Genomic DNA, 25,949 nt, shown 5'->3' with positions numbered 1-25,949 from the left:
CTTCTCCCCATCACCCCCCTGCATCCCCCCATCACGCCATTATTTCCCCATCGCCCCCAACATCTCCCCGTTGTCCCCCATTATCCCACCATCACCCCCAACATCCCCCATTATCCCCAACATTGCCTCAGTTTCCCCACATGTTCCCCAGCTCCGAGAAGCTGAAGGGGAAGGTGGGGTGACCCCATGTGCCCTGTCCCCTGGTCACCCCGGTGCCCAGGCTCATGCTCACCCTTGGCCCCATGCAGCTCCACGCTCCTGCGGACGGGGGGACCGGAGGCATTGAAGCGCACCTCGCAGAGCCCCCCGGTGCCCCCGGCGATGCCCGCGGGGCTGATGAGCAGCTCTGTGCTGCCCCACAGCCCCAGCACCTCCTGGGGTTGGGGCCCCCCCGGCCAGGAGACGAGGACGGGGCTGCTGGCGTTGCCCACGGCACAGACCAGGCCGGGGGGGTCTGAAGGGGAGTCCTGGGGCGCCAGCACCCGCACCCAGCTCTCGGCCCTCCAGCTGTCTGCACAGACGAGAGCAGGGGCTCGGTGGGCTGCGATGTGGGCAGGGACCCCGCGTGCCCCTGGGGACCCTGGCATAGGGACATGAGGGGCATTGGGTATGGGGGGGCTCTGTGCAATGGGGAGAAACGGGGGTCCCATCTGCTGTAGGGACATGGGTGCAGACTGTGCAATGGGGAGACTTGGGGGGTTTCCCATCTAACAAGAGAGGGCTCAGGGGTAGATGTTGGGGTCCCCCCACCCGCCACCCCCAGCCAGCAGCCCCTCTACCTCCCACGATCAGCGCGGTGCCGTTGCCAAACTTCAGCCTGGAGTTGATGAGGTAGGCGCAGAGGTAGAGGCCGGTGTGGTTGCTGCCTGCAGCAGCGATGTGCAGCACGGCGCGTCCCTTCGTGTACTTGCAGGAAAATTCCCCCTGAACTTGCAAGCAGCTGAGGATCAGCTGGGGCCGCTCCCCACGGACACGCCGGTACCAGAACACGTTGCCTCTGCCATCTTGCGTCTCGTCCAGAATGCAGCTGATGTCCACCGGAGTGCTGGGCTCCACGAAGAGGAAGGGCTGGGGCTGGTGCACTGCCAGCAACGTTGCCGGTGCTGCAGGGACCAAACGGGGGCTCATCCACTGCCTGCTGTCCAAGCCCAGCCTGTGCTCCCATCTCCCGGAGGGCACTCAGAAAGCGAGAGGTGCCCCTCTCCCCAGCGCCAGCCCCGATGCTCACCCAGCCACAGCAGCAGCAGCCCCGTGGCCAGCAGCGCCTTCGTGCAGGAGAAACCCAGGGGTGCCATCGGCGTGCTCGTCCCAGCCCTTCTGCAGAGTGGCCGAGCGCACCGGGACTTGCAGCTACCCAAAGTGTGGGGTCCTGGCAGCGATGTCCCCCTGCCGTGAGGACGCGGTGTCCCCACGAAGGACGCGGTGTCCCCACGGGGAATGCGTCCTCCCCACGCGCCGCTGCTGGCAGCTGTGGGGTGCATCGCCGGGTGCAGAGCTCTTGTCAGCTTGCTGACACGGACCCACATCCGGGAGAAAAATCTGGCTTTTAACCATTTCTGCAACGCTCAGGCCCACAGGTGGCCCCTTGAGGGCCCCAAGACGCCCTCAGGTGCCCACCCCCAAATTCTCGACATGAAAGAAGAAGCCAGCCCCAGCGCTGGGCACTCCAAACCACAGCGCACCGTGCCGCCGCTCTTGCTTTGGGGAAACCGCAGTGCAGAGGCTGGGGAGCTGCCTCGGGGCGGGGGTGGCTGCACCCCCAGGCGCGGCCCCCCCAGCCATCCTCACGTCAGCCGAAGTGACCTTACCGGTGACGTTCAAAGGGCCGCGGACCGAAGGCGAGAGGCAACTCTGGTCCCCCAGCCCTGCCCTGCTTTCCTGTTGTGGTTCGGCAACCGTGGCTCTTTGCTACCCCAGCGCCCAACTTTGGCGACAAAAACCTTCAGAGCCAATGGTTTGCTGGCAGCGGCGTGGGGGGGCAGGGGTTCCGTGCGAACAAACAGCAGAGAGGTGACAAAATCAACAAGGCGAGGCTGACCGCAGCGCTCCTCGGCTCCGGCAGCTCCGCACGCAGCCTGCAGCTGCTGCAACGAGGCCGAGCCTCCACAAGCAGCCTTTGCTCCTCCAGCTCCGAGAGACACCCAGAGGCATCTCGCTGCCCTCCCTGGTGCTCGTCGTGGTCCTCTCCAGAGCAGACCCGTGCACGTGGCACGGCCTCGTGAGATTTGCTGCAGGGGATGATGCCCGGGGCTCCTCAGGGTGAGGCGCAGGCAGGCAAAGCACGGCAGGACCCCCCCGCTGCAATGAGGAACTGCAATTAAATTGCAGTCCGCAAACAGGAGCCCATCAAGCTCCGTCCCCTCGCCTTGTGCCGTGTCGAAGCCTTTTGCAGGAGCCGAGAGGCGACCGAGGAGCGTGGGCAGCCCCAGGCGGAGATGTGCAGCCTGCCCGGGGTTCTCCTGCTCCTCCTGACAGGTACGTCCCGTCCCGTCCCGCTGCACCAATGCTCCAGCCTTGCTTTCTGCTACGCTAAACCCGCTTGGGATCGTCCGCAGTGGCTTAAGACCAACCTGAGCCGGTGGGCAGAGGGAGGAGAGGCAGCTGCGGGGCTTAGGCTCGTCAGAGGTTTGCTGAAAGAGTTTCCCTGAAGCATTTTCAATGCAATCTCTTCAAAAGCCTGAGCGCGGCGGCTGTGGAAAACCCACCCCGGGGTGCTGCTGCCTCTCTGAGAGGCAGGAATCACCTTTGGCATGCCCAAACACAGCGGGCTTCTCAGACTCTGTGCTGGGCGCTGATCCAGCCCTGACTTTTTTCGCCTGCAAACCTTGTGTGCTGTGGAGGAAGCACAGACGAACAGTCGGCACCTGAGCACACATGGCCCCGGCACTGCTGGCTGCTTCCCCTGTGTTCTGTGCTGTGCATTTTGTGGGGGTGATGCTCTGCCTCGGGGCTGACGAAGGCAAATCGCCATGGCACGCCAATTTTGCACGAAACCACCCCAAATCCCACTGGTTTGGAGCAAGAAGCTGAGAGTCAAAAGCACAGGGGTGACCCCGTGGCACTGCCTGCTGTGCTCAGAACCGCTTTCCCTGTGCAGGAGCCGCCTCTGCGGAGCAGCTGCAGATCCAGCAGAGCCCGGCAGAGCTCTGGCTGCCCCCTGGGGCGACGGCCGAGCTGAACTGCAGCATCTCGGGCAGCACAGACCGTGCCAATTGGTACAGGGAGAAGCCGGACAGCAGCTTGGAATGGATTTACTGGAGTGCAGCGGCCTCAAACCCAAAGGGGAAATACTCAGGGACGGTGAGAGCATGGGGTATTTTCTCCTTGAGTATCAGCAATGTGCAGCATGAGGACTCTGGGTATTATTACTGCACCTCCTCCGTGTTGCACTCCCAGTTTGGGAACGGGAGCAGGCTCCTCGTCACAGGTGAGCGTGGCAGCGTGTGGCGGTGCTGGGGACATCCCTGGGGACATCCCTGGGGACATCCCTGGGGACACTGGGTTTTCCCTCTCACTTTCAGATGCCTCCGAGCCCAAGCTCTCCATCCTGGTGTCCGTGGATGCAGAGGAGCCCACGGACTTTGTCCCCCTGCTGTGCCACCTCCCTGGCTCCTGGAACCTCACCTGGGTTGTGGCCGAGCGCTGGGACGGGGCCATGAATTGCACGGCCACGGAGCACGGCACGGGCAGGATCGTCAGCGAGACCATCGGCACGGGTGAGCTCGAGCAGCCTCCCCCTGGGCACCGCGGGCTTTGCTCTGTGCTTGCAGGGACTCCAAGCCCGCTTCTTCCAGCCTTAAATCCCTTTTTCCCCGTCTCCCTGGGCTGAAAGGCTGCAAACGCTGCCCTGGCCCCATCTCCCTGCACCGCTCCCTTTCCCCAGCCGCCCCCGTGGCTGCGCTCGGGTGCTTGCCCGAAGCCTGGAGCCAGCTCCGTGCCCCGTCGGCAACGTCTCCTTGTCCTCCCCTCCCTCCCTGCAGCAGGATGCTTCCTGTGGCTGCTGGCCTTCGTGCCGCCCGGCGCCGCCGTCCTCGCCTTGATGTGGTGGGCAGCCCGGCTGCGCCGAAGGCCGGCCCGCGCGGTGCTGAGACGGGGCCCGGAGGTGAGCTGCTTCCCCAGCCCCCGGCACGAGGCTGTGGGCACGGCAGGAGGAAGGAGCTCCCAAGCAGCCCGGCCGGGGGCTTTGGCGCGGGCAAAGCATCCCCTGCAGCTGCAGGCGCAGCCCCAAGCGCGCGGCTTCTCGCTCTCTCTTGCAGCCCGAGTGCGAGTACGCGGCGCTGGGGCACTGAGAAGCCCTTTCCCCGCGCCCGCCCTGCCAGAAGCCGCTCACGCCTGCGGTCTGCGAGCAGCGAGAACAAGAGAGGAAAGGGAAAGTGGTGGGATCCTGCGCTCTGCTGCATTTCCCTGCTGGGCTGCATGGCAGAGGGGGAGGAGGAACGCTGAGAGCGCTGCGGGAAGCTCGATGGCCATGAGGAATCCCATGCACATAATAAAATTCATGATATGCAACCGAGGTCTCGGCTTCATTGGGATTGCTCCCTGTGCTACCCCATGTGACAGCCACGGGGAGCTGCTGTTAAACAGGGCAAAAAAAAAGTCCCTTTACACCTCGAGCCTTAAGCACAGCCCTGTTTTAGCCCCTCCTCTCTGCATTTTGCTTCCTGAAGGACGACCCCACAACGTGCAGCGGCTCCGAGGATGCTCCCCGTGCTCTCAGCACCTTCCCTGTCTGTGGCCACGCACACGACCCCGTGCTGGGGCAGCCATCCCGGCTCCCCTGGCTTTAGGGTTTACCACAACCTCCCCTTCCCCTCCACACGCGTGCTGCTGCTCCTGTGGCTGGGACACGAACCCCAAGGGGAAACCACCGAGCGACGGGGCCAAAACTTGTGGTGCCCTGCAACGTTTAATGCCCTGTTTGCCTCCATATTCAAGGCTGATGATGGGCTCTTAGTGTTAGGTCAGAGGTTGGACTCGATGACCTTGAGGTCTCTTCCAACCTAGAAATTCTGTGATTCTGTGAGTGCAGGATTCTCATGGCTGTGTGCAGCTCTGGGCCCCTCAGTACACGAAGGCCATGAAAGTGTTGGAGAGTGTCCAGAGGAGGGCGACCAAGATGGGGAAGGGCCTAGAGGGGAAGGCGTGTGGGGAGCGGCTGAGGGCACTGGGCCTGTTCAGGCTGGAGAAGAGGAAGCTGAGGGGGGACCTCATGGCGGCCTACAGCTTGCTGGCGAGGGGAGTGGAGGGGCAGGCGCCGCCCTGTTCTCCTAAATGCCCAGTGCCAGCACCCGTGGGTGCCGTGGGGAGCAGGCCTGGGGCTTCCCCCCCAGCCCTAGGCAGCAGTAGCGGCGTTTCTTGCAGGGGGCGTTGACTTTTGAGTTTAGTCTCCATTTCCTCCCCATTTGAGGTTCAACCCCATGATTTACTCCTCATTTGAGCTTTAGTCTCTTCATTATTTCCATGTTTGAGGTTCAACCCCAAGATTTACTCCTCATTTTAGTTTCAATCTCTTTATTAACGCCACATTTGAGGTCCAAGCCCATCATTCACTGCTCCTTCGAGCCCCCTCCTTGGAGGTTCGGTCCCTTGGAGGTTCGGTCCCTTGGAGGTTCGGTCCCTTGGAGGTTCGGTCCCGTTCCTTCCTCCCCACTGTCCCGGCGGCCGGGGCAGCCGCAGCCTCCCGGGGCTGCACGGCGCCGCCACCGAGGCCTTGGGGCCCAGCCCCGTGGGTCACGGCGCTGCCCTCGCTGGGGTGGCGAAGCGGAGCTGGGCGTACGTCAGCTCTCCCTGCGGGCACCAACGCCATCAGAGCAGCCCCAAGACCAGCCCCCAACACTTATGGGGCTGGGCCTGTCCCTGTTATTGCCACTGCCCCGTGTGGGGACCCCCGGGGCTCACAGGGCCTCACCTGCTGGTGCTGGGGTGCAGGAGGGTTCGGGGCTCTGGGCCGGAGTCCTGGCGGGGACAGAGACGTGTCCCCAGCATGGGGACGGAGGGGAATTGGGGATGGGATGGGGGAGCGGGCTGCAGGGCAGCAGGGGAAAAAATGGCGATACAGGGGGGGCCGTCACCCCCAGCCCCTGCTCGGCTCCTTACCCGTCCTTGCGCGGAGGAGGCAGCGGACGCCGAGGCTGAGGCCGAGCAGCAGCAGCGCCCCAGCTGCAGCCATGGCCACCACACTTGGTGTCGTGCAGGCACCTGGGAGGAGCAGCATCTCCCAGCCATTTGCTGACCCCCATGTCCCCCCCTTGACCTCTCCCATACCCCAACATCCTCCAATTGCCCCACATTATTCCCCCATCACCACCCAGCTTCCCCCCATCGCCCCCAACATCCCCCTATCACTCCATTATCCCCCCATCATCCCCAACATGCCCCCATCACCACCCAGCATCCCCCCATCGCTCCCAACATCTCCCCATTGCCCCCCATTATCCCACCATCACTCCCAACGTGTCCCCATTATCCCCAACATTGCCTCACTTTCCCCACACGTTCCCCAGCTCCGAGAAGCTGCTGGGGAAGGGGGGGTGACCCCATGTGCCCTGTCCCCTGGTCACCCCGGTGCCCAGGCTCGTGCTCACCCTTGGCCCCGTGCAGCTCCACGCTCCTGCGGACGGGGGGACCGGAGGCATTGAAGCGCACCTCGCAGAGCCCCCCGGTGCCCCCGGCAATGCCCGCGGGGCTGATGAGCAGCTCTGTGCTGCCCCCCAGCCCCAGCACCTGCTGGGGTCGGGGCCCCCCCGGCCAGGAGACGAGGACGGGGCCGCTGGCGTTGCCCACGGCACAGACCAGGCCGGGGGGGTCTGAAGGGGAGCCGTGGGGCGCCAGCACCCGCACCCAGCTCTGGGCCCTCCAGCTGTCTGCACAGACGAGAGCAGGGGCTCGGTGGGCTGAGATGTGGGCAGGGACCCCGTGTGCCCCTGGGGACCCCTCCTAGTGACACGAGGGGCATTGGGGGGTGTCCATGCAATGGGGAGAAACGGGGGTCCCATCCGCTGTAAGGACATGGGTGCAGACTGCGCAATGGGAAACTTGGGGGGTTCCACATCTAACAAGAGAGGGCTCAGGGGTAGATGTTGGGGTCCCCCCGCCCGGCCCCCCCAGCCCAGCAGCCCCCCTACCTCCCACGATCAGCGCGGTGCCGTTGCCGAAGAGCAGCTTGGATCCGGAGATGCAGGCACAGAGGTAGAGGCCGATATTGTCGGGGCGGGCAGCAGCGATGTGCAGCACAGCGCGTCCCTTCGTGTACTCGCAGGAAAATCCATCCTGAACCTCCTGGTTGCAGCTTAGGATGAACCGTGGCCGCTCCCCACGGACACGCCGGTACCAGAGTGTGTTGTGTTGGCCATCAAGCGTCTCATCCATTACGCAGCTGATGGCCACCGGAGTGCTTGGTTCCACGAAGAGGAAGGGCTGGGGCTGGTGCACTGCCAGCAACGTTGCCGGTGCTGCAGGGACCGACCGGGGGCTCATTCAGTGCCTGCTCCCCAAGCCCAGCCTGTGCTCCCATCTCCCGGGAGCCGCTCTCCCCAGCGCCTGCCCCGATGCTCACCCAGCCACAGCAGCAGCAGCCCCGTGGCCAGCAGCGGCTTAGTGCAGGAGAAACCCAGGGGTGCCATCGGCGTGCTCGTCCCAGTCCTTCTGCAGAGTGGCCGAGTGCACCGGGTCCTGTGGATGCATGAAGTGTGGGGTCCTGGCAGCGATGTCCCCCAGCCGTGAGGACGCGGTGTCCCCATGGAGGACGCGGTGTCCCCACGAAGGACGCGGTGTCCCCACGGGGAATGCGTCCTCCCCACTCGCTGCTGCCGGCAGCTGTGGGGTGCATTGACGGGTGCAGAGCTCGTGTCAGCTTGCTGCACGGACCCACATCCGGCAGGAAAATTTGGCTTTTAACCATTTCTTCAATGCTCAGGGCTGCAGGTGGCTCCTCAAAGGCCCTGCAACGCCCTCAGGTGCCCACCCCCAAATTCTCGACATGAAAGAAGAAGCCAGCCCCAGCGCTGGGCACTCCAAACCACAGCGCACCGTGCCGCCGCTCTTGCTTTGGGGAAACCGCAGCGCAGAGGCTGGGGAGCTGCCTCGGGGCGGGGGTGGCTGCACCCCCAGCCGCGGCCCCCCCAGCCATCCTCACGTCAGCCGAAGTGACCTTACCAGTGACGTTCAAAGGGCCGCGGACCGAAGGCGAGAGGCAACTCTGGTCCCCCAGCCCTGCCCTGCTTTCCTGTTGTGGTTCGGCAACCGTGGCTCTTTGCTACCCCAGCGCCCAACTTTGGCGACAAAAACCTTCCGAGCCAACGGTTTGCTGGCAGCGGTGTGGGGGGGCAGGGGTTCCGTGCGAACAAACAGCAGAGAGGTGACAAAATCAACAAGGCGAGGCTGACCGCAGCGCTCCTCGGCTCCGGCAGCTCCGCACGCAGCCTCCAGCTGCTGCAACGAGGCCGAGCCTCCACGAGCAGCCTTTGCTCCTCCAGCTCCGAGAGACACCAGAGGCACCTCGCCGCCCTCCCCGGTGCTCGTCGTGCTCCTCTCCAGAGCACACCCGTGCCTCCACGCATCCCCGTGCACGTGGCCCGGCCTCGTGAGATTTGCTGCAGCCTGAAGGCCACGAGCCGAGAGGCGACCGAGGAGCGTGGGCAGCCCCAGGCGGAGATGTGCAGCCTGCCCGGGGTTCTCCTGCTCCTCCTGACAGGTACGTCCCGTCCCGTCCCGCTGCACCAATGCTCCAGCCTTGCTTTCTGCTACGCTAAACCTGCTTGGGGTAAACCCCAGGGTGCTGCTGCCTCGCTGTGGAATGCCAATTTTGCACCAAACTGCCCTAAACCACACCGGTTTGGAGCAAGAAGCCAACAGCCTGAAGCATGAGGGTGACCCCATGGCACTGCCTGCCGCGTTCAGACCCGCTTCCCTTGTGCAGGAGCCGCCTCTGCGAAGGAGCCGTGGATCCAGGAGAGCCCGGCACAGCTCTGGGTGTCCCCTGGGGCGACAGCCAAGCTGAGCTGCAGCATCTCAGGCAGCCCATGGCATGCCAATTGGTACAGGGAGAAGCCGGATGGCAGCTTGGAATGGATTTACGAGAGCACGGTGGCCTCGAAACCAAAGGGGAAATACTCAGGGATGATGAGAGCAAGGGGCATTTTCCCCTTGAATATCAGCAATGTGCAGCGTGAGGACTCTGGGTATTATTACTGCACCTCCTCCGTGTCGCACTCCCAGTTTGGGAAGGGGACCAGGCTCCTCGTCACAGGTGAGAGCGGCAGCGTGTGGCGGTGCTGGGGACATCCCTTGGGACATCCCTGGGGACATCCCTGGGGACACTGGGTTTTCCCACTCACTTTCAGATGCCTCCGAGCCCAAGCTCTCCATGCTGGTGCCCGTGGATGCAGAGGAGCCCTCGGATTTTGTCCCCCTGCTGTGCCACCTCCCTGGCGCCTGGAACCTCACCTGGGTCTCTGCCGAGCACTGGGACGGGGCCATGAATTGCACGGCCACGGAGCGCGGCACGGGCAGGATCGTCAGCGAGACCATCGGCACGGGTGAGCTCGAGCAGCCTCCCCCTGGGCACCGCGGGCTTTGCTCTGTGCTTGGTCTGTGCTTGCAGGGACTCCAAGCCCGCTTCTTCCAGCCTTAAATCCCTTTTTCCCTGTCTCCCTGGGCTGAAAGGCTGCAAACGCTGCCCTGGCCCCATCTCCCTGCACCGCTCCCTTTCCCCGTGTGACCGCGGCTGCGTTTGGGCGCTCGCCCGGCGCCAGCTCCGTGCCCCGTCGGCAACGTCTCCTTGTCCTCCCCTCCCTCCCTGCAGCAGGATGCTTCCTGTGGCTGCTGGCCTTCGTGCCGCCCGGCGCCGCCGTCCTCGCCTTGATGTGGTGGGCAGCCCGGCTGCGCCGAAGGCCGGCCCGCGTGGTGCTGAGACGGGGCCCGGAGGTGAGCTGCTTCCCCAGCCCCCGGCACGAGGCTGTGGGCACGGCAGGAGGAAGGAGCTCCCAAGCAGCCCGGCCGGGGGCTTTGGCGCGGGCAAAGCATCCCCTGCAGCTGCAGGCGCAGCCCCAAGCGCGCGGCTTCTCGCTCTCTCTTGCAGCCCGAGTGCGAGTACGCGGCGCTGGGGCACTGAGAAGCCCTTTCCCCGCGCCCGCCCTGCCAGAAGCCGCTCACGCCTGCGGTCTGCGAGCAGCGAAAACAAGAGAGGAAAGGGAAAGTGGTGGGATCCTGCGCTCTGCTGCATTTCCCTGCTGGGCTGCATGGCAGAGGGGGAGGAGGAACGCTGAGAGCGCTGCGGGAAGCTCGATAGCCATGAGGGATCCCATGCAGATAATAAAATTATTATATGCAACCGAGGTCTCTCAGCTTCATTGGGATCGCTCCTTGTGCTACCCCGTGTGACAGCCACGGGGAGCTGCTGTTAAACAGGGCAAACAAAAAGTCCCTTTACACTTCGAGCCTTAAGCACAGCCCTGTTTTAGCCCCTCCTCTCTGCATTTTGCTTCCTGAAGGGCGACCTTGCACCGTGTGCCGGCTCCGAGGATGCTCCCCGTGCTCTCAGCACCTTCCCTGCCCGTGGCTGTGTGCATAACCCTGTGCTGGGGCATCCCGGCTCCCCTGGCTTTAGGGTTTACCACAACCTCCCCTTCCCCTCCACACGCGTGCTGCTGCTCCTGTGGCTGGGACACGAACCCCAAGGGGAAACCACCGAGCGACAGGGCCAAAACTTGTGGTGCCCTGCAACGTTTAATGCCCTGTTTGCCTCCATCTTCAAACACTTATGATGGGCTTCGGGACCCAGGGTGCCCTGAGCTGGAGGACCATGACGGTGGGAATGATCAGATCCCAACCGACCCTGAACGTGTGCGGGATTTGCTGCTCCACCTGGATCCGTACGCGTCCATGGGTCCGGATGGGTTCATCCCAGGGTGCTCAGAGAGCTGGCAGACATCATGGCAGGACTGCGGGCTCACCTTGAGATTAGATATCAGGAGAAACTTCTGGTCTCAAAGAGTGGTCAGGCACCAGCATGGCCTGCCCAGGGACGTGGTGGAGTCACCATCCCTGGAGGTCTTCAAAAGCCGTTTAGATGTAGAGCTTAGGGATATGGTTTAGTGGGGACTGTTAGCGTTAGGTCAGAGCTTGGACTCGATGACCTTGAGGTCTCTTCCAACCTAGAAATTCTGTGATTCTGTGATTCTGTGACTGCAGGATTCTCAGCGCTGTGTGCAGCTCTGGGCCCCTCAGTACACGAAGGCCATGAAAGTGTTGGAGAGTGTCCAGAGGAGGGCGACCAAGATGGGGAAGGGCCTAGAGGGGAAGGCGTGTGGGGAGCGGCTGAGGGCACTGGGCCTGTTCAGGCTGGAGAAGAGGAAGCTGAGGGGGGACCTCATGGCGGCCTACAGCTTGCTGGCGAAGGGAGTGGAGGGGCAGGCGCCGCCCTGTTCTCCTAAAGGCCCAGTGCCAGCACCCGTGGGTGCCGTGGGGAGCAGGCCTGGGGCTTCCCCCCCAGCCCCAGGCAGCAGTAGCGGCGTTTCTTGCAGGGGGCGTTGACTTTTGGGTTTAGTCTCGGTTTCCTGCTCATCTGAGGTTCAACCCCATTATTTACACCTCCTTTGAGCTTCAATCTCTTTATTATCTCCATGTTTGAGGTTCAACCCCATGATTTACCCCTCATTTTAGTTTCAATCTCTTTATTAACGCCACATTTGAGGTCCTCTCCCGTCATTCGCTGCTCCTTCGAGCTCCCTCCTTGGAGGTTCAGTCCCGTTCCTTCCTCCCCGCTGTCCCGGCGGCCGGGGCAGCCGCAGCCTCCCGGGGCTGCACGGCGCCGCCACCGAGGCCTTGGGGCCCAGCCCCGTGGGTCACGGCGCTGCCCTCGCTGGGGTGGCGAAGCGGAGCTGGGCGTACGTCAGCTCTCCCTGCGGGCACCAACGCCATCAGAGCGGCCCCAACCCTGGCCCCAAGCACAGTGGGGCTCTCCTGGGCCGTCCACTGGTGCCCGATGGCCATGCGAAGCCGTGTGGGCAGTGCTCCTGGTATGGCCACCATCCCGTATGGGGACCCCGGGGGGGCCGCAGGGCCTCACCTGCTGCTGCTGGGCTTGCAGGAGGGTCTTGAGCTCTGGGCCGGAGTCCTGGCGGGGACAGAGACGTGTCCCCAGCATGGGGACGGAGGGGAATTGGGGATGGGATGGGATGGGGGAGCGGGGTGCAGGGCAGCAGAGGATATCAGGGGGCAGGGTGGTCCATCACCCCCAGCCCCTGCTCGGCTCCTTACCCCTCCATGCACGAAGGAGGCAGCAGACGCTGAGAATGAGGCCGAGCAGCAGCAGTGCCCTGGGTATGGCCATGGCCACGGCACTTGGTGTCGTGCAGGCACCTGCGGGGGACGGCATGTCCCAGCCATCTTCTCACACCCATGTCCCCCCCTTGATCTCTCCCATACCCCAACATCCTCCCATTGCCCCCCATTATTCCCCCATCACCCCCCAGCATCCCCCCATCACGCCATTATTCCCCCATCGCCCCCAACATCCCCCCGTTGTCCCCCATTATCCCACCATCTCCCCCCAACATCCCCCATTATCCCCAACATTGCCTCACTTTCCCCACACGTGCCCCAGCTGCGAGGAACCCCCAGGAAGGGGGGGTGACCCCATGTGCCCTGTCCCCTGGTCACCCCGGTGCCCAGGCTCGTGCTCACCCTTGGCCCCGTGCAGCTCCACGCTCCTGCGGACGGGGGGACCGGAGGCATTGAAGCGCACCTCGCAGAGCCCCCCGGTGCCCCCGGCCATGCCCGCGGGGCTGATGAGCAGCTCTGTGCTGCCCCCCAGCCCCAGCACCTGCTGGGGTCGGGGCCCCCCCGGCCAGGAGACGAGGACGGGGCCGCTGGCGTTGCCCACGGCACAGACCAGGCCGGGGGGGTCTGAAGGGGAGCCGTGGGGCGCCAGCACCCGCACCCAGCTCTGGGCCCTCCAGCTGTCTGCACAGACGAGAGCAGGGGCTCGGTGGGCTGCGATGTGGGCAGGGACCCCGCGTCTTCCTGGGGACCCCTCCTAGTGACACGAGGGGCATTGGGGGAGGGTGTCCATGCAATGGCAAGAAACGGGGGTCCCATCCGCTGTAGGGACATGGGTGCAGACTGTGCAAAGTGGAGACTTGGGGACAGTATGGGAGGGGACCATCCACTGGGGAGTCACCGGGGTTCCCCATCGAACAAGAGAGGGCTCAGGGAGACAAGTTGGGGTCCCCCCACCCGCCACCCCCAGCCAGCAGTCCCCCTACCTCCCACGATCAGCGCGGTGCCGTTGCCAAACTTCAGCCTGGAGTTGATGTAGTAGGCGCAGAGGTAGAGGCTGGTGTGGTCGGGGCGGGCAGCAGCGAGGTGCAGCACGGCGCGTCCCTTCGTGTACTCGCAGGAAAATCCGTCCTGAGCCTCCTGGACACAGCTGAGGATCAGCCGGGGCCGCTCCCCACGGACACGCCGGTACCAGAACACGTTGCCTTTGCCATCTTGCGTCTCATCCAGAATGCAGCTGATGGCCACCGGAGTGCTGGGCTCCACGAGCAGGAAGGGCTGGGGCTGGTGCACTGCCAGCAACGCTGCCGGTGCTGCAGGGACCGACCGGGGGCTCATTGACTGCCTGCTCTCCTAGCTCAGCCTGTGCTCCCATCTCCCGGGGGCCGCTCTCCCCAGCCCCTGCCCCGATGCTCACCCAGCCACAGCAGCAGCAGCCCCGTGGCCAGCAGCGCCTCCGTGCAGGAGAAACCCAGGGGAGCCATCGGCGTGCTCGTCCCAGTCCTTCTGCAGAGTGGCCGAGTACACCGGGTCCTGTGGATGCACGAAGTGTGGGGCCCCAGCATTGATCTCCCCCAGCCGTGAGGACGCGGTGTCCCCACGAAGGACGCGGTGTCCCCACGGGGAATGCGTCCTCCCCACGCGCCGCTGCCGGCAGCTGTGGGGTGCATCGCCGGGTGCACAGCTCGTGTCAGCTTGCTGCACGGACCCACATCCGGCAGGAAAATTTGGCTTTTAACCATTTCTGCGACACACAGGCTCGCAGGCAGCCCCTCGAGGGCCCCACGACGCCCTCGGGTGCCCACCCCCAAATTCTCGACATGAAAGAAGAAGCCAGCCCCAGCGCTGGGCACTCCAAACCACAGCGCACCGTGCCGCCGCTCTTGCTTTGGGGAAACCGCAGCGCAGAGGCTGGGGAGCTGCCTCGGGGCGGGGGTGGCTGCACCCCCAGGCGCGGCCCCCCCAGCCATCCTCACGTCAGCCGAAGTGACCTTACCGGTGACGTTCAAAGGGCCGCGGACCGAAGGCGAGAGGCAAGTCTGGTCCCCCAGCCCTGCCCTGCTTTCCTGTTGTGGTTCGGCAACCGTGGCTCTTTGCTACCCCAGCGCCCAACTTTGGCGACAAAAACCTTCCGAGCCAACGGTTTGCTGGCAGCGGCGTGGGGGGGCAGGGGTTCCGTGCGAACAAACAGCAGAGAGGTGACAAAATCAACAAGGCGAGGCTGACCGCAGCGCTCCTCGGCTCCGGCAGCTCCGCACGCAGCCTCCGGCTGCTGCAACGAGGCCGAGCCTCCACGAGCAGCCTTTGCTCCTCCAGCTCCGAGAGACACCAGAGGCACCTCGCCGCCCTCCCCAGTACTCGTCGTGCTCCTCTCCAGAGCAGACCTGTGTCTCCACGCATCCCCGCGAGATTTGCTGCAGCCTGAAGGCCACAAGTAGCCGCGGTGCCGAGCTGCGAGAAAGGAAGAAGAAGGGGACGATGTCCGGGGCTCCTTGGGGCGAGGCGCAGGCAGGCAAAGCGCAGCAGGACCCCCCCGCTGCAATTAGGAGCTGCAATTAAATTGCAGTCCGCGAGCAGGAGCCCATCGAGCTCCGTCCCCTCGCCAGGCATCGCCTCCCCTTCCCTCTGTGCCTCCGCGACCCCAGACGACAGCCAGGCTCCCTTGTGCCGTGTCGAAGCCTTTTGCAGGAGCCAAGAGGCGACCGAGGAGTGTGGGCAGCCCCAGGCGGAGATGTGCAGCCTGCCCGGGGTTCTCCTGCTCCTCCTGACAGGTACGTCCCGTCCCGTCCCGCTGCACCAATGCTCCAGCCTTGCTTTCTGCTATGCTGAACCCGCTTGGGGTAAACCCCGGGGTGCTGCTGCCTTGCTGTGCAACGCCAATTTTGCAACAAAACCCCTAAACCCCTCTGGTTTGGAGCCAGAAGGCAACAACCCAAAGCGTGAGGGTGACCCCATGGCACTGCCTACTGCGCTCAGACCCGCTCCCCCCGTGCAGGAGCCGCCTCTGCGGAGGAGCCGTGGATCCAGCAGAGCCCGGCAGAGCTCTGGCTGTCCCCTGGGGCGACGGCTGAGCTGAGCTGCAGCATCTCGGGCAGCACAGACCGTGCCAATTGGTACAGGGAGAAGCCGGACGGCAGCTTGGAATGGATTTACTGGAGTGCAGCGGCCTCAAACCCAAAGGGGAAATACTCAGGGACGGTGAGAGCACCGGGTATTTTCTCCTTGAATATCAGCAATGTGCAGCGTGAGGACTCTGGGTATTATTACTGCACCTCCTCCGTGTCGCACTCCCAGTTTGGGAATGGGACCAGGCTCCTCGTCACAGGTGAGCGCGGCAGAGTGTGGCGGTGCTGGGGACATCCCTTGGGACATCCCTGGGGACATCCCTGGGGACACTGGGTTTTCCCACTCACTTTCAGATCCCTCTGAGCCCAAGCTCTCCATCCTGGTGCCCGTGGATGCAGAGGAGCCCTCGGACTTTGTCCCCTTGCTGTGCCACCTCCCTGGCTCCTGGAACCTCACCTGGGTCTCGGCCGAGCGCTGGGACGGGGCCATGAATTGCACGGCCACGGAGCGCGGCACGGGCAGGATCGTCAGCGAGACCATCGGCACGGGTGAGCTCGAGCAGCCTCCCCCTGGGCACCGCGGGCTTTGCTCTGTGCTTGGTCTGTGCTTGCAGGGACTCCAAGCCCGCTTCTTCCAGCCTTAAATCCCTTTTTCCCCATCTCCCTGGGCTGAAACGCTGCAAACGCTGCCCTGGCCCCATCTCCCTGCACCACTCCCTTTCCCCGGCCGCCCCCGGCACCAGCTCCGTGCCCCGTCGGCAACGTCTCCTTGTCCTCCCCTCCCTCCCTGCAGCAGGATGCTTCCTGTGGCTGCTGGCCTTCGTGCCGCCCGGCGCCGCCGTCCTCGCCTTGATGTGGTGGGCAGCCCGGCTGCGCCGAAGGCCGGCCCGCGCGGTGCTGAGACGGGGCCCGGAGGTGAGCTGCTTCCCCAGCCCCCGGCACGAGGCTGTGGGCACGGCAGGAGGAAGGAGCTCCCAAGCAGCCCGGCCGGGGGCTTTGGCGCAGGCAAAGCATCCCCTGCAGCTGCAGGCGCAGCCCCAAGTGCGCGGCTTCTCGCTCTCTCTTGCAGCCCGAGTGCGAGTACGCGGCGCTGGGGCACTGAGAAGCCCTTTCCCCGCGCCCGCCCTGCCAGAAGCCGCTCACGCCTGCGGTCTGCGAGCAGCGAAAACAAGAGAGGAAAGGGAAAGTGGTGGGATCCTGCGCTCTGCTGCATTTCTCTGCTGGGCTGCATGGCAGAGGGGGAGGAGGAACGCGGAGAGCGCTGCGGGAAGCTCGATGGCCATGAGGAATCCCATGCACATAATAAAATTCATGATATGCAACCGGGGTCTCTCAGCTTCATTGGGATTGCTCCCTGTGCTACCCCGTGTGACAGCCACGGGGAGCTGCTGTTAAACAGGGCAAAAAAAAAAGTCCCTTTACACCTCGAGCCTTAAGCACAGCCCTGTTTTAGCCCCTCCTCTTTGCATTTTGCTTCCTGAAGGGCGACCTTGCACCGTGTGCCGGCTCCGAGGATGCTCCCCGTGCCCTCAGCACCTTCCCTGTCTATGGGCACGCACACGACCCCGTGCCGGGGCATCCCGGCTCCCCTGGCTTTAGGGTTTACCACAACCTCCCCTTCCCCTCCACACGCGTGCTGCTGCTCCTGTGGCTGGGACACGAAGCCCTAAAGGGGAAACCACCGAGTAACGGGGCCAAAACTCGCAGTGCCCCCATGGGCTGTGCTGGCCCCTCGGCGTCAGCCGGACGCGCGCGGCTGGAGGAGCATCTCCATGGGGAGGGGAAGGGAAGCGAAGCCGCATTCCAGCCTGGGAGCCAGCTCTGTGTTTAATTAGGAAGGGACAGATGCCTGCCAACCAAACAGCTTGGAGACATCCTCCTGGGGCTCCCCACCCAGTGTCGGCGGTGCGGGACGAAGGCCAGGGGTGGTCTCGGCGCCTGTCCTGGCCGAGGAGCAGCAGGGGGGCGGCGTGGGGCTGGAGACCCCCTTTGTGTTGGCCGGAGCCTGCTTGGAGCCCCCCAAGAGGACGGTGCCCTGGGTGCAACAAACACCGACGTGAACGGGGAGAACCCTGGGTGCACCGTGGGCGCTTTTTGGGAATCCCCGCTCGCAGCAGCCTTTCTCCCATCTCAGCGCCTCCCTCCCTGCGCCGCGCACGCCCTGCTCTGCCGAGAGCTGCGCCCAAACCAGCTGGGAAGGGCAGGAAAGCTTTATTTAGAGCAGAACGCCGCGCCGTGCAGGAGGATCGGCTCCTTCTCTTGGCAGAAATCCCCTCGTGCCGTTGGGGGCTCCTGCGGGAAGCGCCCACCCCACCTACCTGTCCGCCCGCTGCGCGGCACCGCGGGGTCCCCATCCCAGCACCCGTGGGTGCAGGCGCCGTGGGGAGCAGGCTGGGGGCTTCCCTCCCACTCCCATCGCGGGGTGGCTCCATCCATCTTCTCTTCTGCAGCAGAAGCCCCAAACAACGTCCTTCGGCTGCTTCCGCAGGAATCCTGCTAATGTCATCTGCTCGGGCGCGAGGCATTGTTAGCAGCGCAGCCTTATTTACCAGCTGCGTTTTTTTTTTTTTTATTTATTTCCCTTCGAGTTTTGCTTCCTCCTATTAAAGCTGGGAAATGACGCCATGCAGCCTAAAGCAGAGGACCTGAGCGGTTCCCTTTGCACCTTCCCGGGCTCCCTGGGTGCCTTCCTTGGGCACCACGAGGGGTCAGAGCCGCCGGTGCGAGCTGCGTGGTTCCTTGCACAAAAAGCCACATTTTTTTTTTGGCTCCCGCCCCACACTTTCCCATGTGAAAGGCCGCGCTCCCACCGCCGGCTGCAGAGCTCCCACGTGCGGGGCCGCTCTCTGTCCCTCGCCGCGCGACCTCGGAGGGCTTGGTTTTTGGCACGCGGGCTTTAAGAAGGGAAAAGAGGGAAAAACGTGGAGCTCGCACAAAATAGGAGTGAGATTTTGAAATAGGCGCGTGGGGGCAGAGATGGGAAAGGCGTTGCTTTTTGGCCGCTTTTCTCGGCCGCTCTCTGGGTGATGTTTTCATTCTGTGTTGCCAGATGTTACGAGGGAGCGGGAGCAGAGCTAAAGGTGCGTGCCAGCCCCCGAGCACATCGCACAGCCCCCACGGCAGCACCGCCACGGCCCCTTTCCCATTTCCCCATTTCAGCCCCAAAGGAACGATGCTCCCACCGCAGCTCGTTTGCCTGCCAAGAAGTTTGTCTTCCCAGCCCCATCATCTCCCTGCCTAAAATACAAGATAATCCTCCTAAACCTGCCTTGCCCCTCCCTCTCCACCAGCCCCAAAACCCCGTGTTCGGACCCTTTACGGCTCTCCCTCTCCCACGCTGCCGTTCCCACCCGAGCCCCGCTGGAATTCGCTGCATTGCTCCCAGCCAGCTCAGATTTCTGCTTGGGTTGAGATTTTGGTTTTGATGTTATTTCTGTGGGTCGGGGGGACGCTTTGGAGATACTCGCTTCCTGCCTGCTGGGTTGCTCAGCATTCCTCCACGCTTAACCCTTTGTCAAGCTCTCCGGATCGCTGGAAAAAGCCCCTTTGGCAGAGCACCCGCGACGATGGGTGGCTGCGAAATGTTTCCAGGCTCTTTTTGATGCTTCTTCCGTCAAAAAAAGACAAGACTTTGGCTAATCCCTCAGTGTAAAACTGACAGGAAGAGCACAGGGAGGGGAAAACCGTTCCGTGCTGCTGCTCCCACGGTGCCCGTGCCCTGGCGCCTTGGAGCGGAGCTGTCATGGCCGTGGGCCATCAGCCTCCCTCGCCTCGCTCCTGTTCTCCCAGCCCCGAAATTAGGCCAGGGTTTTGAAAATTCCATCTGGCAAGGGGAGGACAAGAGGCAGCGGGGCTGGGAAGCGGTGCCAGGGGTGCTGGGGGTGACCAAAACCCCCAAAGCTCCGCGCCGCCGTGCCCATCACGACGGTTTTGCTGCTGGGTGAAGAACCCGCAGCGGTGAGGTGTGTTTTTCCCCAAAAAACACATTAATAGGGATTGGTGTGGCCTGCAGCAAGCTGCCTGCCCCTAAACCTCCTCCTGCTGCCGCCGCTCTCACGCCCGGCTTGGAGCCCTCGTGCGCCAGCTTCTTTCCCCAGAGAGCAGAGCGCAGACATTTCGTTTTCCTCCTGGTTTCTTTCCAAGAAGCGTTCTCCCAGTTTGTTTTTAGTTTTCAGTTTTCGTACCAGGGCACCACACCCTGCGGATGCAGCGACAGGAGCGCAAAGCACGGTGAGCAGAGAGAAGGGACCTAAGGCACGCCGCGGCGGAGCACTTCTGCACCCCGCGGGATAAAATCCACCCGCAACCATTCACGGTTCTTCTCACCGCCCGAGAACGTGAGGCACACGGAGGTTAAACGCGAGCCAGGACAACAGAAATCCCCTAAACTTTTAAGGGAAGTCAGGAGCCGCTTTCAGCAGCCCTGGCTCCCAGCCAGCGTTTCTGCCCCTGCCCCTCAGCTGCAGATTTATCCGCCCTGAAGCACTCGTCCTGCTGGCACAGCCCTCGTGCGCTGCTCACCGCCTGCAGCCCCACCGGAGCCACCTGCCCCGCACCTGGGCAAAGGGGAAACTCTTTGCCAAGGGAAATCCTCAATCGCTGCCACTCCGGGGGAAGCCCCCCCCTGCCCCAGCCACCCCAACCGCATCCGAGTGGGCGCGTTTCGGAGGAGCGTGCGGTGCCTTCTCCCCAGCGCGGGGGCTGCTCAGCCCGGCCCCCAGCAGTGTCATTTCCTGCCTCCCGGCCGTGCCGCTGGGGACTTCTGGAGAAATTGCCAAGCAGCAGCACCGGGAGGCATCAGCAGACGGCACGGCGAGGCGGGACGATGAATTTTTTGTTCGTGGCGGTCTTGGCTCTTCCTTTTCTGCTGGGTAAACGCGTTGTTCTTTCTCTTTTCCCTGCCTTGCAACTCGGGTGCTCGAGCAGCTCGGAGCGCGCACGCTCCCGGGATGCTGCACGGTGCCCGGCTGCGGTCGGGCAGAAGGGGCTGGGGGGGTTTGCTCGGTGGTTGAGGTGTTGGGAGCGAAATCGAGCTGGGGAAAGCTCGGTGCACACATCCTGAGGGTCATACGCACCGGGGGTCGCAGCAGAGCGGGTGCTTGCAGGAGGTTTGACAATCCCTAACGCTTCCCACATTGCGCTCAAACGAGCTCGCGGCACGCAGCTGGGACCGATTAAAGGAGATGAACACGGGCTGGGGAACAAACGGGACTGCCCGAGTCCTCAGGTGGGTGCTCAGGAGCTGGAGGGCACCAGGTGAGCCAAGCGGGGTAGCAGCAGTGCCAAAAGCAAAGCCGTGGCTGGAAACTGCTTTGGGCTGCAGGGAGCCAAGCAAAGGGGATGGAGCCGCGCGTCCTGCACTGCGCAAGGGGTTAAAAGCAGCCGGGGCTTCCCAGATGGAAGCTCTTTGCTCCGGACGCAGCTCCCTTTTTATCCCAAGCACAAAGAGGAGCCTGCTCGGAAAACTTTCTCAGAAAGCCCAGCGCAGGGAGAAGGTGGCTGGGAGCTGACGGGAGCGCAGCTGGAAAGGAACGGAGTGAACGGAGCGTTCCCGACGGGTCCAAACCTCCCAAAGGGAGGTCCCAGGTGCCCACCCGGTCCCGGTGCTGCCTCCCCGTGCACCTCGAGGCTGGGTCAGAGCACGCCGTGGTGCTGGGAACTGGGCTCGGGGTTGGGAGCACAGCCCAAGGAGGCTGGGGGCACACGAGGACACAGGGCGGGGGGTGGAGAGGGGAACCCGCGGGTGCCACCCATCAGCACAAGTGGAATAAGGGATTCGGGTCAAAACGGTCCCCGAGCGTGAGAGGAGAAAAGTGCAGCTGTGGAAAAGGGAAATGAGCTGTGAGGTGCACGGACCCATTCACAGCGGCTCGCCCGAGGAAACGGCTCCATGATGGGGATGGGCCCCAGGGCACAGGGACACCCAGGGCATGGGGACGCAGCCCCATTGCCCCCGATCCCTCTCTTGGCAAACCTGCGGAGGGAAATCCCAAGCGTGGGTCAAGCTGCGGTCCGCTCCGTAACATGAGAGCTTTTGCTCTCTGAAGTCCCTGATTTAATGAGGGGTCAGACTGCAAATCCGGCACTCCCACGAGGGAGCGAGTTTTGCGCAAAGTGCCCAGAAAGCAGCAAAGCTGCTCCTACAAAACCACGTCCCACTGGGGCAGGGAGCGAGCCGGCTCCACGCAAGCCTGCTGACGCTGGCGGGGTACGAACCGCTCCTCTCTTGATTGTTTGCTTGATTTGGTTTTTTTTAGGGTATGCTGAAGTGGGAGAAGAAGAGGAAATGACACGGTTTTTATATGAATACGCATCTCACTTCGGTAAGAAATTCTCGTTTTTTGCTAATTTCGACATGAACCACAGGGCAAGGGCAGGGCAAGCCCGTGCTGAGGCTCTGCAGGAACAGGAGCAGGGGAGGGGGGCAGGGGTCTGGATGCCCCCAGGGGCATCCTCCCTCTGGAAGGGTTGAAATTAAGCAGTGCTGGGACCAGAGCCGCGTAAAACTGAACAAGAGGATTAAAAGTAGAGCTCAAAGCCCTTTCTCTGGAGCTGCTCTGCCCCCAGTGGCTCTCGCTCACATCCCGATCACGCTCTGCCAAGCCAAAACCTCACCGAGGTGCTCTGAGAGCAGAGACCCCGCCGGGGTGACGCAGCGTTGGCTTTCCCACACCCACTGCGCCAGCACCACTGGTGCAAACTGGTGCGGCCCCGCAGCCCCCTGGGGTCCAGCTCCCAGCCTCCGCCGGGTGGCACCGACTCACCGGGACGCTGCTTTGGCTGCAGGTGATTACTTGTACGCAACCATCGACTACTACCCCGAGAACTCCACGATACTCCCCACCATATACCTGTACGAGGTGAGTACCCGAAACGTTTCTCTTCGGATTCCTAAAAAAATCGGCTCCTCCCGCACGCCTCACCAGCCAAATTTAACACCCGCTGCCCCAACGAGGGTTGGTCGTGCTCCTGACCACCCGCTCGAGCACCATCCGGCTTTGGGGAAGGGATGTGCAAAACAGGGGGGTTTCTCCCCAAATTTTAACTCCGTGACCTGGAGCTTTTTGGCTCTCCCAGCTCCCGCAGGGAGGCTCCGGGGCACTTCGGTTTCTGCCCCGCAGCCCACGCACAGGGATGGGGAGGGCAGAGGGGATCGGCGGAGCGCGTCGGACCCGGCTGCTGCCAACTGATTTCTCTTCCTCGGCTTCCCAGGAGATGTCAGATTCTGCAGGATCGTCCCTCCACTGCCACCTGCCCCTCGTTGTCCTTCTCAGCCTCCTGGGTGTCCTGCTGTGACTCCCCAGGCTTGGCAGGTACGAGAGCCACGCAGCACCGGGGCTCGGAGCATTTCGCCACCGCTGACATCCCCAAGGCAGCAGCACCCGGCAGCGCCTCCCCGAAATAAGGAAACCTTCTGGGCAGCCAGCCCCATGCCGGGGACAACCAGAGAAGCACAGATCACCACCGGGACTGCCTGCAGAAATGCCAAAAACCCAGCTTAGTTTTTTTTTTTTCCCGAAGCACCCAAGCCTCTTTTTCGGGCTCGCCAGCGGCCAGGTGCGCGCAGGATCCCCGCGCGGCCGCCAGCCCGCCCCGAAACACAATGGGAGGACATGGGAATCGCTTCCGAGCCTCTTCCCCTCTCTGCAGACACGGCGACTCGGACGAAGAAAAGAATTTCGTCACCGCGGTGGAAGTTACATCCTCCGAGCGAAGCAGCCGCCTCTGTTTTTAGCACGGCGGTGACTCGACGCCCACGGCTCCCAGCAGATGGATGATGCCATCGCGGGCCATAAAAGCTGTGCAAACACCGAGGGGCTCCGTAATGCCTCGGCTCTTTTCCTCTTTCCTCTTATTCTCTTGTAAATATGAACTCCTGCCAATAAAGTGACAAACAATTGACTTTGTCTCCGCCGTGCACGACCGCACGAGACGGGCGCTGACCCCAACGCACGGTTCCAGCTCTCTCCCAGCTGGTGGCCGACGGGCCAAGAAAGGGCTGGAAGGCGCCCTGCAGCCTCCTGGAAGCTGATATTACTCGGCAGAGCCTGCAGACGCCTCCTTCCCAAGGCAGCACCGTGCAGCTTGCTGCAAGCCGCAGGAAAATCCCGGGGTTTCCATCACCGGAGCCACAGCTCGCGCAGGGCACGCACCGGGGCACCTCCAGACCGTGCAGCATTCGTTTAATCCTTTCCCTTCGGGATGCCTGCAGGAGTTTTTCCCCCTGTAGGAAAACCCAGAGCCCGCCCAGCCCCGTGGCTGCAGCAGGAGGTTGAAGCTTCCCCCGTTATTCACCCCCGGACCCCGATGGTGCCCCGCTCGGCTCTGCCTCCCGGCCCCTAAATGCACTAAGCAGCTTTAAGGCTAAAGAGGATTTCCCTCCGTTTTCGAGAGCCGTTCACAATTATCTCTGCGCAGGAAGAAACCAGAAGGGCTCTCAAGGTCTCTGCTGGGTTTTCCAGCCTTATCAGCCTCCTGGAGGAGCCGCGGGTGCAGCAGCAAAACCCCAAACCAGGAGGCTGGGGGGAATTTGGGGCTCCTCACCTCCACCTCCCGGCATCTGTGACCTGATTTCTGCACGCCCCCAGCCCCAAAAAGGAAGGTCAGTGGCAGCTCAGCACCCCACTAGGGGTTCACCCCCCAAAAAACCCAGCTGTGCACCCCAAAACGTGCAGGCAGCTGAAAAAAGGAGCTCGAAGCTGCCCTCCACAGGGCCAGCGGGGATGTGCTGGGTTCGGGGCTTTGCAGAAAGCTGCAGGATGGCATTTCTGGGAAGGCAGCGCTGCTCTGCGCCGTGGCAAGGGCTGAGCCCCGTTTCCTGCATTGATTATTTATTATTCATTAGTTACGAATGCACAAAACCGATGCTGACGCCGCGATCCCAAAGCGTTTTCAGGGGGCAAAAAGCGAGGCTGAGGCAAAAAGCCCAATTCTCCCGGCCTTCCCCTGCGAGGAATTTCCTTCCCTTGCACGCAGGGCACTCATTTCCTGCTGCTTTTTCCAGGAAAGGTCCCAAAACAGGTGAAAGTTGCCACGCTGACAAGACAGCTGGCATTAAATCCCGCCCCGGCTCCCCGATCAGCTTTTATTTCTGCACCGAGGGAATCGCCTCTTTTAAAGCACTCCGATATCAGCTGTTGCAAGGAAAAGTCGGTTTTCAATAAAAGGATGCTCGGCATTTTGCACCCCGAACACCACCGCAATGGGTCGCCCTCTTCAGCAAATCCAGCCAGGGTTTTTGTTCCATAACTGGGTGCGTTTGCGTGCTTCTGACCCGCTAAATAAAAATACCTCCCAGACCAAATATGTTGAAGAATTGGCAAGATTGGGTCCTTTTGACCACATTTTTAACCCCTTCTCAGATAAATATGGGAACGCACTGGCCAAGCTCTCACCGACTGGAGAGGAAAAGCCTGCAATGCCTGAACCGGGAGGTATTTTCTCCCCTCCCAGCAGAGATTCCCGTGGTTTTGCTCGGATGCTCGGCTGCCAAAGCGTCTGGGGCTATTTGTGCCTCGAAGCCGAGGGAATCGACACACAAATACTTGGAGCAGCTCCGCTGCTGCAGCGCTTTCAGCCTGGCAAGGAACTCGGTGGTTCCACTGCTGGACATCAACACCTCCCGTGGCCTTAAAATACAGATTTTTTTATTTTTTAAAGTAGCAAAGAAGTTTTCCAGATGTGCAGACTGTATATCCACCGGTGTGTTTGTGCCTTGAAATTAAAGAATTACGCTGTCACTTACCAGGTCACCGTCTGCTTGTGCATCTACCTTTCCCCAGTGGATTTGCAAAGCTGCCTTTGTGCCAATTAACCAAAACGGGGCATTTTTGCAGCCTTTGCTGCAAGGCCCAAGCAGCTCTCGCTGGGGAGGAGCTCGCTGGGCATCAGCTGCTGAAGGCATCCAAATTTTAAGCAGGGCCAGCAATTTGGCAAAGTTTTCCTTGAGCTCTCTCACGCGGGCTTTAGTCTTATGGGACTGGGCTAAAAGGCAGCAGGGGATGCATGGTTGGGTTCAGCTTTCCAGGGGATTCCTGCAGAAGTTTAACGCCCAAAGGCTCTCCTGGGCAGCTGCAATTTGCCTCTCCTGCTGTTACTGCACGTGCAGAGGAGGCACCAGAGCAGCTCAACAGCAGCGCAGCCCCCACACCCCGCCTCCCTTTGCAACCACCAGCAGAGGGTATAAACCCAGCGTGCAAACCTCTGTGCAACCGGGCGTGCAAAACCCTCTGCACAACCCCCCGTGCAAGGTCCTAGGTGCAAAAGACCCCCCCGTGCAATTCGCCAAGCGTGCAAAAACGCCACCTGCGGCCCTCCACCGTGCAACGCCCAGCGTGCAAAACCGCCTGCAGCCCCTTATGCAACTGGGCATGCAACACCCTGCACGCAACCCCTCAGGCGCCAGAGCACGTGCAAGCGCCCACCTGCAAGCCCCGTGTGCAACCAGCCCTGCAAACCCCAACCCGCAGCCCCCTCGTGCAACCGTCCACGCAACCCCTCAGCTGCAAAAACACTCGTGCAACCCCCCCGAACACCCTCGTGCCCTATGCAACGGGCCACGCAGCCCCCTGTTTGCAACCTCCCACGCGTACAACGCTCCCCCGT

The 25,949-nt window shown here is 62.7% G+C and overlaps 5 protein-coding genes and 1 long non-coding RNA gene across 9 annotated transcripts; 3 read left to right on the top strand and 3 right to left on the bottom strand.

Annotated features, from left to right (window-relative positions):
* Positions 1-110: 110 nt before the first annotated feature.
* LOC139999576 (uncharacterized) lies at positions 111-2,036 on the bottom strand. Its single transcript, XM_072028180.1, has 3 exons — positions 1,229-2,036; positions 780-1,103; positions 111-511 (listed from the first exon to the last, which is right to left on the bottom strand). The coding sequence occupies exons 1-3, from the start codon at positions 1,524-1,526 to the stop codon at positions 111-113; spliced, it is 1,023 nt and encodes a 340-aa protein (XP_071884281.1). The 5' UTR covers positions 1,527-2,036.
* A 23-nt stretch (positions 2,037-2,059) lies between these two features.
* Positions 2,060-4,627, top strand: LOC139999574 (M1-specific T cell receptor beta chain-like). The gene is made up of 5 exons (XM_072028174.1): positions 2,060-2,475; positions 3,098-3,427; positions 3,522-3,716; positions 3,981-4,102; positions 4,257-4,627. Exons 1-5 carry the CDS (start codon positions 2,436-2,438, stop codon positions 4,287-4,289), a joined length of 720 nt encoding a protein of 239 aa, XP_071884275.1. The 5' UTR covers positions 2,060-2,435; the 3' UTR covers positions 4,290-4,627.
* An 873-nt stretch (positions 4,628-5,500) lies between these two features.
* LOC139999579 (uncharacterized) lies at positions 5,501-6,249 on the bottom strand. The gene is made up of 3 exons (XR_011805034.1): positions 6,097-6,249; positions 5,909-5,955; positions 5,501-5,787 (listed from the first exon to the last, which is right to left on the bottom strand). It is a non-coding gene; the product is annotated as an uncharacterized lncRNA (long non-coding RNA).
* Positions 6,250-8,560: 2,311 nt separating this feature from the next.
* Positions 8,561-10,395, top strand: LOC113839892 (M1-specific T cell receptor beta chain-like). 2 transcript variants are annotated; one of them, XM_072028238.1, is made up of 5 exons: positions 8,561-8,692; positions 8,918-9,247; positions 9,342-9,536; positions 9,803-9,924; positions 10,079-10,250. In XM_072028238.1, exons 1-5 carry the CDS (start codon positions 8,653-8,655, stop codon positions 10,109-10,111), a joined length of 720 nt encoding a protein of 239 aa, XP_071884339.1. In that variant the 5' UTR covers positions 8,561-8,652; the 3' UTR covers positions 10,112-10,250. The 2 variants fall into 2 exon arrangements, with proteins under 2 accessions (XP_071884339.1, XP_071884338.1); XM_072028237.1 differs by lacking the exon at positions 9,803-9,924 and having other exon boundaries at positions 10,079-10,395.
* A 1,208-nt stretch (positions 10,396-11,603) lies between these two features.
* Positions 11,604-19,553, bottom strand: LOC113839888 (uncharacterized). Of its 3 annotated transcripts, XM_072028235.1 has the most exons (7): positions 17,663-19,553; positions 13,697-13,812; positions 13,266-13,592; positions 12,685-12,963; positions 12,259-12,360; positions 12,068-12,115; positions 11,604-11,900 (listed from the first exon to the last, which is right to left on the bottom strand). In XM_072028235.1, exons 1-7 carry the CDS (start codon positions 17,848-17,850, stop codon positions 11,740-11,742), a joined length of 1,221 nt encoding a protein of 406 aa, XP_071884336.1. In that variant the 5' UTR covers positions 17,851-19,553; the 3' UTR covers positions 11,604-11,739. The 3 variants fall into 3 exon arrangements, with proteins under 3 accessions (XP_071884336.1, XP_071884335.1, XP_071884337.1); XM_072028234.1 differs by lacking the exon at positions 17,663-19,553 and having other exon boundaries at positions 13,697-14,931; XM_072028236.1 differs by lacking the exons at positions 12,685-12,963; positions 17,663-19,553 and having other exon boundaries at positions 13,697-14,931.
* On the top strand, positions 14,917-16,594 carry LOC139999595 (M1-specific T cell receptor beta chain-like). Its single transcript, XM_072028240.1, has 5 exons — positions 14,917-15,050; positions 15,275-15,604; positions 15,699-15,893; positions 16,138-16,259; positions 16,414-16,594. The coding sequence occupies exons 1-5, from the start codon at positions 15,011-15,013 to the stop codon at positions 16,444-16,446; spliced, it is 720 nt and encodes a 239-aa protein (XP_071884341.1). The 5' UTR covers positions 14,917-15,010; the 3' UTR covers positions 16,447-16,594.
* Positions 19,554-25,949: the final 6,396 nt, after the last annotated feature.

The sequence above is a fragment of the Anas platyrhynchos genome, chromosome 26 (assembly GCF_047663525.1).
Source record: "Anas platyrhynchos isolate ZD024472 breed Pekin duck chromosome 26, IASCAAS_PekinDuck_T2T, whole genome shotgun sequence".
Lineage (NCBI taxonomy): Eukaryota > Metazoa > Chordata > Aves > Anseriformes > Anatidae > Anas > Anas platyrhynchos.
This window is presented reverse-complemented; position numbering and strand designations above follow the sequence as displayed.